This window comes from Homalodisca vitripennis, chromosome 7, assembly GCF_021130785.1.
Source record: "Homalodisca vitripennis isolate AUS2020 chromosome 7, UT_GWSS_2.1, whole genome shotgun sequence".
NCBI lineage: Eukaryota > Metazoa > Arthropoda > Insecta > Hemiptera > Cicadellidae > Homalodisca > Homalodisca vitripennis.
In genome coordinates, this window is record NC_060213.1 from 132924523 (window position 1) to 132941235 (window position 16713).

At 32.0% G+C, this 16713-nt stretch overlaps 1 protein-coding gene across 1 annotated transcript; it reads left to right on the forward strand.

The window, feature by feature from the left end:
* Positions 1-396: 396 nt before the first annotated feature.
* Positions 397-15990, forward strand: LOC124366346 (cyclin-H). Its single transcript, XM_046822834.1, has 6 exons — positions 397-615; positions 5750-5940; positions 6879-7080; positions 8680-8911; positions 11089-11200; positions 12479-15990. The coding sequence occupies exons 1-6, from the start codon at positions 502-504 to the stop codon at positions 12606-12608; spliced, it is 981 nt and encodes a 326-aa protein (XP_046678790.1). The 5' UTR covers positions 397-501; the 3' UTR covers positions 12609-15990.
* The last annotated feature ends 723 nt before the right edge of the window (positions 15991-16713 follow it).

Genomic DNA, 16713 nt, shown 5'->3' on the forward strand with positions numbered 1-16713 from the left:
ATCACAAAACTGCGTTAGCCACATCGAAAGATGTAACCGTACGAAAAGTTACTGGTAAAGGTGTTGATTTTACTCAATTACTACAAATATATTCGAAGCTACCTATATGAAATATAAGCATAAAAATGAATCGGGCTGTAATCAGTGATAACGTGAAAAATAAATGAATATTAGACAGAACATAGGGAGTACGGATATTAAAAGTATTAAAGGATAGTAACCATTGTCCATTTTAGTATAGGCAACCAGACGAGTAAAAGCTCTGATACACACAACAGCAACATAGAAAATATCATAAGTGTACGTGGAAAGTGCTGGGTTAAAAATATTAAGACCTGCCATGTGGCAAATTAAAAAAAAAGCGTCAAAAACAAATTATTCAGGAATGATGTTCTGTTCAACAGACAGTACAGACACAAAGGGACCGGGACGACGATAACCTTATCTGTGTATTTTTCTTGAGAATATTAATCCACATTATTATAGTAAATTAACCGAATAATGTTTTCAAACAGCACGCAGAGAAAGTATTGGACATTTTCTGACGAAAATGAACTGCAGAGACTTCGCGATGAAGCTAATCAGAAATACACAAAGGCTCACAAAATGAAAGAGGTAAGTATTTGAGGTTATATTTGTCCACAGTAGCAAAAAAGATATTTAAGTAATTGTAACACTCGTAACAGAAATCATTTGGTTTCTTAAATATTAAATTATAAATTTAACTAAAAGTCCTGTTGTGTGGATTTAACCAGGATGGTTCCCTTACGTTTGTCTTAAGGAGGCTATATCTACCCAGTAGCCTAATTGGGCTTTTAAAACATTCTTCCTATGGCAAGTAGTTTTATACATTCAACTTTTTTATGCTATCTTTAGCCTGTATCAAATGAATATGGTGCACTCAACATATTCCTTCTCAGCAAGTATTGACCAGCAGTGAACCGGGTACCACTACAATTGAATCAGTGAATTAAATCATCAATTTTGAAATATCCAGAATATAGTATAAAAAAATATTCTAATTATAGTTATTTAAAACTAATTAACTTATTCCCATCTGTTTTATTAGGTCTGTAAAAAACAATATATTGTTTGGGTATTATGGTATTATCCGTAGGCCACTCTGTCTCCCTCTACTACCTATTTGTTATAGGCTATATAAGAAGGTATAACTTTTCTGACGTCAGATCACTTTGCATTATATGGCATGTGACCTGAGATTGGGATAGTACCAATAGGAAATGCTCCTGGCCATCAGTAAGGCCTTCGGCGGCTACCCCACACTTCTTGCAAAAAAGAAAAATATCCCTCAACATATTGCCCAAATCCAAGCTCAGATCACATGAGCACTTGTGAAGATTAACCTAACTTTGGTAACTACTAGTAACATTCTTATGATAATCTAATCTAAATCTATATCCTGTAATAAAAATTAGTAGATAGGGATAGAGTGGCCTCCGAATAATACCGAGGTACCATTATTTGAATTGAATTCAAAGAAAATATTATTAATTGTGGTATTTGAGTAATGAATGCAAGTACAAAGACAATGAACATGCGTTATTTGCGTTACAAGCAAATTGTAAATTTGTATTGTTTGGTAGTTTAGATAGGCCTAATCATAAACATTGATTGTTGTGGTGACCACTTATTATACTGCAGCTATGTATTATAGTTATGCAGTAGTTTTAACGTGTTGACTGGGGCAGATACTTTTCTACGAGAGTCTGAGTTATCTTAGTCAGTATAGACTACCAGTGAAGGTGATTGCGATATTTCATGGTTTAATTGGAACATCTGTAAAATTAAGGAGCTCTAATCCATTATTTTGATGCTCTTATTTTATTCTGTGTCTACCTGTCCTCCTGAATAAAACTTGGATAAATTTACCTTTACCCATAATACTAAAAACAATCTAAAACTACATTTAACAATTCTTAAAATGGACTAAGTTAGTACCTTCATTTCCAGAAAACAATACTTTTAGGTAGTGGTAAACCATATATAGGGTGTTTCAAAAAGGACTTTACAACTTTGAAAATGCATATAAATTTATTCAAAAAAGTAAAGTGCTGGTTTTATGTTGTTTTAAAGGAAAACACATAAATTTTTTACTCCCATAGATCACTAGTGCAGAATCACGCCTCAACAAGCACTTGGCAATTACATTCAAGATGGCTGCTTTTACTGGACTGTAGCATGCTAGCTGTGTATTTTGATTTAAAGAATCAAAGTCAGTGACAACAGTTCTACGTAATTTCGTACCAAGTACTTTAAGATCCTTCTAGTAGGCCTACAATTTATGAGTGGCGTAAATGTTTTGTAGGAACAAGGTGTTCATTAAAATTATTAGGTCATCCAAGCACAACTGACGGTCATTGAGCAAGTGAGATTAAGTTTTGTCAACAGCTCTACGAAATCGACCCGGCATACATCTCGTGAGCTGCAAGTCCCACATACGGATGTTTGACGTGTGTTGAGAAAACATTTGCATTTGAAACCATACAGATTGTCACTTTTACAAGCAATAAAGCCACTGGTAAGATTGCCCAGAAGAACTTCTCTGCCGATATGTTAATTCAATAGGATTATATGAACATTTCTTGGACAACATAATCTTTTCCGATGAGTCAACTTTTCACTTGAGTGGCAAGTTTAACACACATTACTGTAGGATTTGGAGCAGTGAAAATCCACATGAAACATTGTAACATTCTCGTGATAGCCCTAAGCTAAACGTGTTTTGTGCGTTAAACAAGAAGAAAATATACAACTCCTTTTTTTCCAAGAGAGAACCATCAACGGGATAGTGTACCTGGACGTGTTGCAACAATTTTTCATACTACAGATCAATCTTAGTTTCTGGTTGCGGGAGGGATTTAACAAACCTAGGAGGGATAGTTATAAGAAAATGGGATTGATAAGAAGTAAAGAAAAGGACAGGCAGAACAAATCTACCAACTGTTTCATGTTTCAGGATAACTTCTCTGTTAAGCTTCAAACTTCAGTTTATATTCCTATTTCCTGATAGATGCTTCATAAATAATTTCTGTTCAGAAATTCTAAGGCCTCTCTGCTAACTTTAATCCTGTTCCACAGAGTTTTTTAAAGCCCTCACTTATTTTTCTTCATTTCGGCCACAGTTTCTATCTCTATGGTAAAGTGTATTTATTTTTTCCTCAGTTATTTTGGTCTTGTTTGCCATTTCAAAACTTCTTCGGGCATCTCAGTGTTGATTTATTTTGTGCAGTATCTTATTGGTTACATTTTTGTTTCATAATTAATTTCAAGAGGCATTTCGTTCTCTTTTATGGCACTAGTGGATTAATTCTTTTTTTACAAGTTTTGTAATTTGAGTGCACTAGATTTTATTGATTGTTACTGTCATGGGATGTTTTTCATACGTTCATCACTGTGGGACAAGCTGCCGCAGCTCACCTTAATAGTTGAAGGCATTACTGTTAGCCTCTTCAACTACTAGTTTCTTTTTTTTAATTGTTTGGGAAACAATTAATTGTTTTCTGTGGTGTTCTCAATCCACTTTCTTTGTGAAAACAAAACAACAAATAAGTTAATGGAAAGTGATTGAAGTAAATATTTACCCAAAACTATTTGTGGTTTTAGGGAGTGATGACCACAAATAAAAATCTTTTATAATATTGAATCTGGCCTGGAATGTCTAATCTTTATCCTAATTAATTTAGTAAGCTATGCTTCTTTTTATCTGTGTTTGTTGGATTATCTGTAATTATTGTTAGCTTATCTTATTTTCTTAAAATAGGTTTGTCAAGTTCTGCAGGATTCGGCCCACTGGAGAGTTTCCTCAGGAAGGGTCATGATAGGTTTCAAGTTTATATTCTTTCTCGGTGCCATAACCAGCTTTGATTTTGTAAAAACACAGAGGACCAATAAATAAATTCTTTGGATCATTCGTTCAAATGTTTTACACTAATTCATTTAAAGGGCTTGAATTTTATTTTACCACAGAAATTTTATTTCTTTTCAAATGAGAATAAATGTGTTTTTGACACAAAGCAGTTGTTCAAAACAAAAAGTCAATTAATATGTTATTACTATGAATGACGGGAGGTAAACCAAACATAGCTCTGATTGCTTTTTTTGTTACATCAAAGTTTTGTTTGTATTAATGGTTGCCTCTCCCGTGAGGATTATTGAATTAGACTTGAGTAGGGCAGTGGTGAACATGTTTTGTCCGGTCTTTTGTTGTTAAACATTCAGAGACACTGAAAAACAAAATCTCACGTTACCGTGGGTGGGTAGTGCAGCATCAATACTACTATACAAATGGTTGAAACAATGAGGCAAATTTTATTCTGGATACGAAAATAATTTTTAGTTAGCCCAATGAGAATTTAATTTTCATTTATGCCTGTCAAAAATTTTTTTATGATTACATATGTCTTCCCCTAAAATTTATCATCTTATTTTACTTGTCAACAAGTCCTTTCTGTGAGCTGGTACAACAATTCTAATATTAATATTACATAATAACAAATGACTAGTTGTGAGTAGTCGTCAAGTTTTCCGAGTTTTGGTGTTATAATACAACAATATTACTTTCCATATGAAAATTTTTTTAAATATGTAGGCCTGCATCTAAGTTTTTTGTACAACTGAGTATGTGTACAAATTTGCCATATTTGTATTGCTATATTGTCATAATCTGTGCAGTTTTGAAGTATTTTTTAGGAGGGAGGGGGAAATAGGTTGCATGAGTGAAAGTGTTGTTAAATTTAATTAATGAGTATGATAGTGCCTTAGTAGCTTAACAAAGTCTCCAGTACTTTTACTTTGTTTGTATTTTTGTTCATCATTGTTACAGCATTGATTTGAATCGTTATTATACCTAAGTCTGAAAAATCGAACTATGTTTCCTGTCAAAATAAGAGCTTTAATTATTAAACTTGCTACAATAATAACGTAATTTAGATTAGCCTACGTTTCCGTAGATGTTCATTTTGGAACAAAACTTATCAGATTTGGTCAAAATGCAAACAACAAGGTGCATCTTTAAAGGAATTTTAGATTTAAACGAGTGTAGCCTCAAAGCATCACTCAGTTTACGCAGCCTTGATTGATGAACCTCAACTAGAGTACCTCGGTAACAAGAATCTCTCCCAACTCCCCTTGAGGCTCTTGCTATCAAAGTTCCACTATAGACTTCTTGTTCTATAAGGCAGGCTATATAAACTTAAAACAGACGTAATATTTTTAAAATATTCTGGTTATAAATTTTATTTCCTACAGACTACGACATTGGCCAATGCAATAAAATTGTTTGAAAATAAAATATGTTTTTGATTAAAAAATATTTTTTATGCAAGTTGTGAAGCACTTTTTGTAACAACTATATTCAATTCCACCCAAAACATTGTTAATTTTTAAAACTGGACTTAAGAAATGTTATTTTAAACTCATTGTTTTCATATTTACAGAATGACGGGTACTGCAGATTTATTATCATCGATAGTACTTATAGAATGATGCAAACTATTCTTCTGTGAAGGCTAAGGAATAGCCATCTGCTGAGGAGTAGCCATCTGCTGAGGAATGGGTGTCACAGCTTTATTATCATTATTGTCAGCAGTAATCTTCACAGAATTATGTTTATGTTCTGTGCAGGGCAAGGAGTGGCTTTTCCTGTCCTCTGCTGAGGAACGGGTGCTGCAGCTTCATTATCACAATAGTACTCATAGAATGATGCAAACTATTCTTATGTTTTATGAAGGGCGAGGAGTGGCTTTTCCTGTCCTCTGCTGAGGAACGGGTGCTGCTGCTTCATTATCAGTTGCAACTGCGAGACTTCTGCCGCAAGTTCCAGCCCGCCATGCCTCGTGCAGTCGCCGGCACTGCTTTTCACTATTTCAAACGTTTCTACCTTAACAACTCTGTCATGGACTACCATCCTAAGGAGATCCTGTGAGTTTTCTGTTGATTTGTTCTAGATATTTTTTGTCAGGTTGAGTCAGTTAATAATAATAATATATTTTATTGCCATCAGACAATTACAGTGAATTGTAGCAAAGGTTAATACTTAGTTTAAAATAAGCTAAAATTTATCACTCACTTATCCATCTTACACAATCATCAACTTACTTATTCATTTCTACACATGTTCTAATGGAATACTTATGTGGTTAACTCAGTTAGATCAGGCCCTGTCTAATGTTATATGAGATTATGTTAATAACATATTAATTGTGGCCTATGCGGGATATTTTAACAGAGCACTAAACGTATATTAATAGGTACATCATTATTAATAACTGTTCTTATTTCCTATTTTATAGTGTTAAGAACAATTTAATATTTTAGTTAGGTACCTAATGTAATACACTTTATTATCAGCTCTATACAAAAAGGTATGAATTTTTTTTTAGATATTATATTTATTGATAAAGGACTTACTGTACAATGTTATGCAGAACAAGTTTAGTTCAATTCAGCAAAGCTGAAAGTATTTTTGTTTGTTGTTATTATACATCTTTTTCACAAAGCTGTAATTCAAACATCAATAGCTTTTGTATCATGTTTCCTCATAAATATATTTACAGTTCGATACATTTTTTTATATTTCTAAATACTTTGTTACATCTGATTGTTCTTTTTCATATTTTCTAGATTAATTTAGCTACCTTGGCTTGCTATTTTCCACTCTCTTTCTCTAGTGATAAACATTATCATACTGTACTACTTAGTAGAGTGACATTAGGCTTAATTCGTTCAGAAAATTGTGTTGACTACAGTTAGCAACAGTACCTTATCTGAGATTTAGTACCAATTTCAGATTCTAGCAAAAGCACTTATTTTCGTGTTTTGTCAAATGTTATGATCTGCTTTGTAACTTCTCTTTTCAGGGTGACATGTGTGTTCTTGGCATGTAAGGTGGAAGAGTTCAACGTTTCTATTCACCAGTTTGTGTCCAACATCAAAGGTGACAGGGAAAAGGCTTCGGACATCATCATCAACAATGAGATGCTGCTAATGCGCCACCTCAACTATCAACTGACTGCGCACAACCCTTTCCGCGCTGTTGAAGGCTCCCTCATCGACATCAAGGTAAACAGTACAATATTATCCATTTGTGACTATACAATACTGTACATATCTGAAAGAACATTAAGCCCATGTTTTCACTTACCCGAACAGTTGTCTGGTTATCCAATACGTAACAGCTGTAAACCTACAATTTTGTGATTGAGAATACTGTGCGATCACAACATCAATTGAAAACATCGTAAACCGGCTGACATATCATGACAATGGATGCTGTCCAACATACTGTACGATGCTGTCGTAAAGATTAAGTTTAAAAAAGTAACAGATTTACAATTATTTTATTAGACAGAAAAAGATGTTGAAGATTTTATTTTTATTTTCCAAAAACATTGTTTATAGGCTATTAAAGTCCCAGAACCAACACTATGTATGGAGGGGAAATTAAACATTCACAGTATTTTACCTGGTGTTAGAAGAGTTGGTTGCTGTTAAACCCAGTGCTGTAACAACTTCCTACTAATACTTATCCTCATAATTAGCCATACATGTAATAAAAAATCAATCTCAGCAACTACTTGCTGCTTATAGTTTAAAAGGAAATCATTCACTCCTCGTTCTATTTCAAAGATGAATTAGAACTAGTGATGTTGGCTGGGAATATTGCCAGTGGGGGGAACTTAGGAAATAGGGATATTGCCGGGAATATTTCTTTGGCCTGAGAAGATTCCCAAATATTGGGACTTTACGACCATTTCTAGATTTTGAATATTTTAACGCTTAGCTAACAGTTAAAAAACCTTAAAACTAGGTTAACTAAGTAAATTCATTTATTTCAATCCAAGAATTATCATCGCATGCAATAATTTCCTATATAAACAATATCCCGGGAATTATAGAACTAAATGGATTTTAATTATCAAACCATTATTAAAAACTCTTAACATTTAAAAACCAAGTATTTTTATCAAATAAATTCCCTTTGGTACAATTTGTAATTTTTAGGTCATTAATTGGCAATATTGTTATACTATTTGGTATATTAATGATTTAATAAATAATAGGGGAATTAAAACTTACTATAACATTTACTTAATTGTTTGATCTTTAAAAGATTGAAAACAAAAAAATGTATTTATTTATAAAATGGAGATTGTGTACAGATCCGAAAACCGAAACGTTTATATAAATATTTGTTTAATAATTTAAATTAGAAAGTAAGAATGCTCAAATAAAAATAGTATTAATATTTAAAAAAAGCTAATTAAGTTGATCATAAACCAAGATTTAATTAATTCTTAAGGGTTATTTAATTATAATTTTATTTTTTGAATGTATTTAAGTTTTTAAGTTTGATAACTATATATAACTGCTTCTGCCGTATTAATTTTCCATTTTTGAGCTATCTTACTAATTAATCATAAACTAATTTTCGTAATAATCCTTGGGAATATTTTCTTTATTTCAAATTCTCAGGAATTTTACATCACTAATTAGAATCAAAGGAATGGAGAATAAACATTCCTTGATGGCTTCTTTAATCATTGTTGTATGAAATAACATTGAATAAATTTAATTACTCAGTTCTGATCAGCTGTATATTAGAGCAAAGTGAGCAAACTATTACATGTTGAGTGATCCAGTACTGTATTTGTATGACAGACTCGCAGTCAGCTGGTGAACCCAGAGAGGCTGAGGCCGGGTGTGGAAGACGCTCTGGACAAATTACAACTGACCGATTGCTGTCTGCTGTTCGCTCCTTCGCAGATAGCACTGGCAGCCATCCTACATTCTGTCAGCAAACTGCAGGAAAACCTCGACTCCTTTGTCACTGAAGTCCTCCTGGGTCCTGAGCACAAGGAGTACATCCACCACATCATCGAGATTATTCGGAGTGAGTCTTGTAACACTTAGGAAAATTTTGCTTGAAATATATTTTTTTCTAAAATTCAATAATATCTAATAGTTTTAGAAATGACTATTACAAAATGTGCACATCATTTAATGTATGGTGCAGGTATTTTATGTGAAGTGGTCTTTTGGTCTTGATTATTCTCATCCTCATCAGCCAAAAAGGTCACTTAACATTTTGGATAAACAAAGATCGTGTAAAGAAAGAAATAGTTAACAAATTCATAACTGCTGAACACTGTAAATCTGTGAATCATTTTAATAAGTTGGGATAAAGCTAATAGTATTTCTTTGAAAGAATCCATGAAAAATCAAACAACAGTTCTGTTGTTAATCAAGATCTAGCAATAATTTCAAAAAATTAGGTGCCGTTATCAAAAAGTCTTTTGAAATTGTCCAAAGAGGATTTGAAGCTTCTTTAGCAGATTTCAGAATATATTCAGTGTATGCTAATTTAACATAAGCAAATAGCAATTATAAATTTTATATATTTTACATTGAAACTTTTTCTAGTTTTTTTAAGACTGTTGAATTTCAACTGTTTGTCAAATTCATTTTGGTCTAGGCCTATTTATTTCTATAGTCATTTTTATTTTCAGGTAGACATATTATTAATATTTGCTGACCTCCCTCCTCTCCTTGAATTCCTCTTGTCCACCATCAGGGTGTCTTTAGTAAGTACTTTAGTTCTTTTTTTTTCTTCATCTTTAATCTAGTAAATGTCACTCACTGTTGTTTTTATTTTATTTGTGACATATTTTTGGCTGTGCTTTCTCATATAGATGAGTGTTCTTTTCCTCTTTTGGTTTTCTTATAATTAATTTAAAAAATTTTAACCTGATAGTGTTAACATATTGTTGTAAACCTTTACAAGTCACTATTTGTGTGACAACATTTGGATCCATAAATTACCGTCTGACAGTGATTCAGGTTACTTTTTTACTTTTACTTTGAAAATTACCAAGAAAAAATGTTTTGAAAGATTGTTTGAATTTCATTTTACATTTAACTGAAGATGGGTCCCACATCATCAAAATGTTTTATCAATATTTTGACATAAGAACTGTCCTAAAGCTTAAACAATTCTTTCCTTATTTTCTTGTTATTTATTATCAATTACGAGTATTACAAAGCAAAAAACAAATTTAAAAAATTAAAACACAACTGTAGAAGTAGCAGTTATATTATACTGTCGTGTCAAGCAACTTTGAAGCTTTGTTTAAGTTTTTTTTTAATCACTAAAAATACAAATGAGGAGCAATATATAATATAATGTTATAAAGGGCCGCCTCCTAATACAGAGCATTAACCTGAGTCATGTCTCCTCTGAAAAAGGGGAAGCCAGCTCTGAAAAAGCAAGGCTGGCACACCCTTGTGTCTAGACTAGCAAGAACCTTTGACTCATAGGGAACTCCATCAACTCCAACAGTCATCTCCCGCAGTAGACTAGACCTATCGAAATATCCTTACACCCCAAAATCTCAACATATTTGCGGTTAGTAATATGGCGCTCCGGGACAACCATAAGGTTGCCCAGATTTACGTGATACATTGGTTTTTGCTGTACCCAGTGTGGTTTCAACTAGAAGGTATAAACCAGAAGTGAACCCTCCTAGAGTATACATAGAACCATACTAAATTTACAATATAATTTTAGTACCAGGTTGTCCGTCTCGCTTAAACTTTTTTACCATCACAATTTCTTACATCCGTACTAACAAAGATGAAAATACTATAGCTAACATAATTCAGTTCTTCCTCAATCCAATGGTGCATAAATAATATCAATAACTTGAAAGAGCATATTATAAAAAGTTACTATAGGAGGAAGTGTTTGATAAATAAAAATGGTTAATCAACACTATAGAAAAGCTGTTGGTTGACCAAAATTGTTAATTAACACTAAAAGGGTTAATTGTACAAAACTGGCTAAAGCATTTGAATGCTTATTTAAGTTATACCTCATAATGACACAGCTTCCAAACTCAGTGACCAAAAATAAGAGAGTAAAGTAATTGAAGGTTTACAAATTAAACTCAAGTTACTATCACTACAGCTGGCTTTAAACTCAAAATTATAGGAAATGACTGGTTTCTTTTAATAACCTTAACCTTTTTTTGTGTTATTACATTTCTAGAGCCAAACCTTGGTTTGTTGCAGAGATAAGGTCAATGATCAGAAGCTATGACCCTCCTTCACGAGACATCATCAAAGGTCTGGAGAAGAGGCTGGAGAGGTGCCGCAACCAAGAGAACAATCCGGACAGTCAGATGTAAGTAGCCTGTGTAGTACATTGTAGATTGAAGTGAAGGTACTGTCTTTAGCTAAGTACCTAAACCAGAGGGCTTAATGTACATGATGGAGAGTTGTCACAACCAAGAGAACAACCTGGACAGTCAAGCTTGGTTAGCCTTTGTTTAGTAGATTGTAGAAGAAGGATTGTAGGTACTCCCAAAATTCCAGATTCAGGATAATTTATTAGTCTTTAAACATACAATGTATGCAATTGATATCATGATCATTTTAATATAAAATTTAAATCTTTGCTTTAACTATGTTAGTATGTTTATAAAAATCACATTAATATATGAATATATAAAGCTGTATTATAATAATAACAATAATTTTATTCAACAAAAACAGATTACCAACTTAATTTGTTATCTCATATTACAAATCTACAGATGTACCTATTTTATAATTTGTTAATAAAATAATTTAAAAGCTTATATCACAGGACATACCTATAGAATAAAAGGTATTTTCTTCAGCTGCTCATTACATTTTTAATCTCTTTAAATTAACTGTCCATGCCTTTTCAGGTAATGTATTCAAAAATTGTAACTATATAAATATGACTTTTCTTTGTTCATTCGTAACACTTTCTTATTCTTGTGGTATATGTATGCAAATCTCCTCTTTGGTGATAAATACAAGTTTTCTATCACCTCCACTAAAGAACATTGAATTCTTTGAAGGATTCCTGATAAGGAATGCCCTTAATTACTCTCAAAGCTTTTATTTGCCATAAAAAATTCTATTTGCTGCACTACTGTTACCCCATAGTGTTACACCATATGCACTATGAATGTAAAGAAAAGGCAAAGTATGCAGTCATAAGTAGGTCAAAACTAATATGAAATTTAATTTTCATCAAGAAATGAAGTGCTCTAGCATTTGTTTTTTATTTTTACTGCAGTATGTAAAAAGAATACAATATTTAAAGTTTTTCCCTTATTTACAAGATAAATTAGTTACCTCGAGTCAACATTAATAAAATTGTTGTAAATCCTTACTGACAATAGTATGATATGTGGCTATCCATCAGATTTCACAATTATGGCCATACAAGGATAAAATACGCTGACAAGGTCTACAGTTCAGAGACCTGCTACAAGTCAAGGTGTGGCCAGAATAGATTCCGATCTAATAGCCAATAAAATGTATTGAAAAAATGCTGATTTAGGCCAAGGTAAACAAACCACTGTTGACCCAATGAACAGTTAGCGCTTGTGTGCTAGGGATCTTAACAACCTTTATGTTGTTTCAGCTACAAAGAGAAGATGAGAGAGAATGTAGATGATGAAGATTTCGACATGGGACCTAGAGTACACACAGAAGGTGAAAAACCCAAAACAGGGCTACATGGTATCACTAGTTTGAGCTCTAATTCGAGTTAGTATTTGCGGCCATTCAATTCTGTTAATGTACTTTTAAGGAAATTTTAAGAATGCTTATAAAAAATTATATCCTGTAATAGTGAACAATAATATAATTCACATTTTCATATTCAGTTCAATGTTCAGAAAACACTAAATTATGGGTCTTTGTTCAAAGTGAGATCTATAAAAGTGGTTTTTTATGTCAAGATATTGCCATGACAACATTCAGGATAAAATGACAAAAGTAAGAATACAAGGTTTTGGATAATATGGAAACTGTACTAAGATTTTATGAATGAGATTTACTTTCTGAAACATTGAATCAAAAAGAGATTGTAAGATTCTACTTATGTATCATCCAGTTCAGAGCTGAAAGATTGTATTTTTTTACACCTTAATCAAATATTTTGAAAGTTATTATGCCTATATTTTAGCATTCAAAGTTTAGCCGCAAATTTGACGTATTGACATTAGTTTTCTTTGAAAACAAAATCTACATATACAAGTATTTATTCTATTAATTGTATAACCTAGTTAGTTGCAAATGCCAATGTATTACTTTTATTACAAGGGTTGTCTCAAAAGTAAGTTCACTATTCTTTTTAAATATAAAAATTAAAGATAAAAGGTATATTTTAAAAACTGTGTTAAAACTTATTTTTCTATTTAAAAATCAAAAGAGCTATTAAAAAAGGTGATAACTACATAATGTTTTTCAATTCAGCATTATAACATTCTTCCTTCACACTAATTAGACAACTTGTCTCAAATCATCCTCGTTTGTGAAGCATCTTTCCCAAATATGTTTTTTCAGAAGTGGAATTCAGGGAAAGGGGGTGGTTTGGTCCAAAGTCAAGTATGAGTTAGGCTGATGTTCAAAAGCATTTCATAAAACTTCTCAAGCAAGTCTTAAGTCTTGAAGAGCAGTTTGTGGATGAGCATTTTCTTGGAACAAGCTGTTTTAGTCAACTTCCCCTTGTGTTGGTCTAGATTGTCCTGATTTATTGCAATACCTTACAATAGCTTGCAGCTATCATTGTGGTCTCATAGGAACATAAATTTATCATCATCTTAGAATCTCAACATAGCCATGTATTTTTTCCAGATTATACAACTTTTCTTTTTTTGTGTGTTGACTTTCCTTTTCTTTTGGATTTGGGCTTCCAGTAATTAATCCCTTTTTCGTCCCTGATCACTATTCAGTTGAATAAACTATCTTGCTCATTTAAAGTTGCAGTCACTCTCCGCTGCTTGTGCTCTAAGCAGGTTCACAACCCACCTTGCATATAATTTTCATAAATGCATCATCTTAGATCACATCTCTGAGGATGAAATATCTGAGAAAGGCTTTTAGATCAGCAACTTCCAACGTCTCTAACAACACTCAAGGGACAGGAAGTGGAGGAGTGGTGGTTGTTCGTATATTCATTGTGTAATGTTATTCTCCATTCTATGAATGATCGGCTTCAATGAGAAGCCATTCGGTTTTTAAATAACATTATTATCGTAAACAATACATTGTGCAATGAGTTTCAATCACATTTAAATTTTTGTCTATCGAAAAACAAACAACACTACAAACTTTGCAATCGCCAGTATGAAAAAGTAGTTCTTCCATAGTTGTTGGATTGCCTGTTCAATCTACGAGGCACGTTGTAATTTCATTGCTGCCACTACACCCAAACTCAAGTTCCCTGTTACTTCTGAAATTTTCCCATCTACCAAACGGATTAAAACAATAGTGTGATTTACTTTTGAGACGACCCTCGTAAACCAATTATTGGCATTGCTTAGTATGAAATTTTGTTGGAAGATTAGTTAACATCCAAACTGTTATCTTGTTTTGATGTTATCAACTTACAGGTGTGAAATTAATATAAAATGTATTTATTAGATTAACTTGTTTTGTGTTGTAAATCAGTCAATATAATGTAGTCAGAGATGTATTTAAGTCTAGGGGGGTTTCCTACCCAATCAAACTTTAATAGGGTAATTTTCCTTTAAACTCTTAAAATCTTGCAGATGAAGGTTAGAATGCTTTGAATAGATGAGATGAGAAATATTTCATCATGTTTTTGATCGTTTACAATGTCAACATTGTTCTTTATTTATATTCTTATTGATTATAAACAGCTTGAATGACGAGTTATCCTTTAATATTGTGTTGATATATTTGTGTGTGCTTATTGCATTTCATTTAAATAAAGAGTAGACCTCAAATAAGCTGTAATTCGATGAACTATTCATCTAATCTATTCAAAGCATACATAACCTGTAACTGCAAATTTTACGACTTTATTATGACATCATTTGATGCAATAATGGTGGTAAACCTCAAAGACTTCTGAGAGTAGTAGTACTTCCGCTGGTAGTAACCGTGGAACAAATGTTAAATATAACTGAAGGTCTTTGACATTTTAACTCATAAGTTTCCATAATAGATGGAAATATATTGTCCTTTTTGACTTCCAAATTATATAAACGGAAAAGATTGTATATTAACAATCAAGTAAAGTGTATATTTTTGTCTTGGATGCAATAATGGATGTGTGTATGTGTGTGTGTGTGTGTGTGTGTGTGTGTGTGTGTGTGCGCACACTTGTGTATAAAATAATGTCTGTTACATGTCTAAACTACTATCTTGCTACTTTTGTTCTTGATCTTTAATAACATAGTGTTGTGATTTTCCAAGTTATAGCCATTGTAAAAATCTAATTCTAAAATTTTTTTATTTTATCTTAAATTTATAATAAAATCAATTGTAATGTAGACAAATATTGATTAATTACGCGTAATAATTGAGACACCTACAAATTTGTATAATACAAATTCTTGATATTTCAGGCCAATTTTCTAAATCAAAGTATATTTTCAAATAAATTTAAAAAGTGATGCATTACAGTATTTCAAAAATTGGCTTTAAATGTATCAATGAGATAAATGCGAAAAAATTATGAATTGAAATAATCACACTATGCAGATTTTGATAGCGTGTAAACCACCATTGTTTTGTCAGCAACATGATAATTCAATCCTAGAGTAGGATTCTTGACCTCATTAATGTTCTCAATTAAGGGTTTGTTTATTGCTGATTAATCACTTGTATGACTATCATTTAGTTATTCATATAAATTGATAAGTTTTGAAAACTATGGTAATCTCAGCCATGTGTTTGTACCATCGACAATGTTTTTATGGTTATTATGTCTCTTAATGTGTATAATATTTAATCTGTGCCACTATCTCAAGTTAAGACTGAAACTTTTAATGTTTATGTTTATATAATGTATTTATATTGTAAAAATGTAATATTATTATATGTAGTTTGTAAATTTATCTTTTCCTACAACGTTATGTGTATATAAATAACATGTGTATTAAATATTTTTTACTTCCTTAATATATTGTTTTATTTGTTTTACCACAAAATGAATAATCAATGCTGAAAGAAGATGAATCAGTCAAGTTTTAGTATCATTCAATAATAGAATAATAAAGTTGTTTGTAATAAAAATATTAATTTTTTTCTACCACTTGCATGAAATGAATGCTTCCAGTGTCCAAGTCCCCTTTGGTTATGTCATAAAATATGCATTAAAATGTTTTAAAACTACAATAAAAGTACTCAGAAAATACAAAAATGTGTTGAAACATTTGAATTGCAATACCATCACAAACAAAACAAAATTCAAATGGCTATGCAAATATAATGTTTTTTTTTCAACATTTCATAAAAAGTAGTTCAGTACATGTTTAACCCTTTGAGTGCCGCAGCGTCTACATAGTAGATGTTGTTAAATGTGCATAAATTGTCGGCATCTACCCAGTAGACGATTTGTATTTAATTAATATCACATATAATTCATTTTTGTTTTGACAAATAACTTATTTCACGGCAATCTACAAGTTTCGAACAATCGATTGTGATCGATTTTTATTGTTCACCGCCCCCTTGTAGTTATTTGCCATCAGAAAAAAAAACAGATGACGCAATAGTTGGTCAGCTGCTACTTGTTGCCATTAACTACACAGTTTCGTTTGTTGTGTGTTTACATTGTGCTAGTTTCGTGTGTTTATGCTGAAAACTGTTGTTATTACTATTCTGCAATTGTGTTCAGTAAAA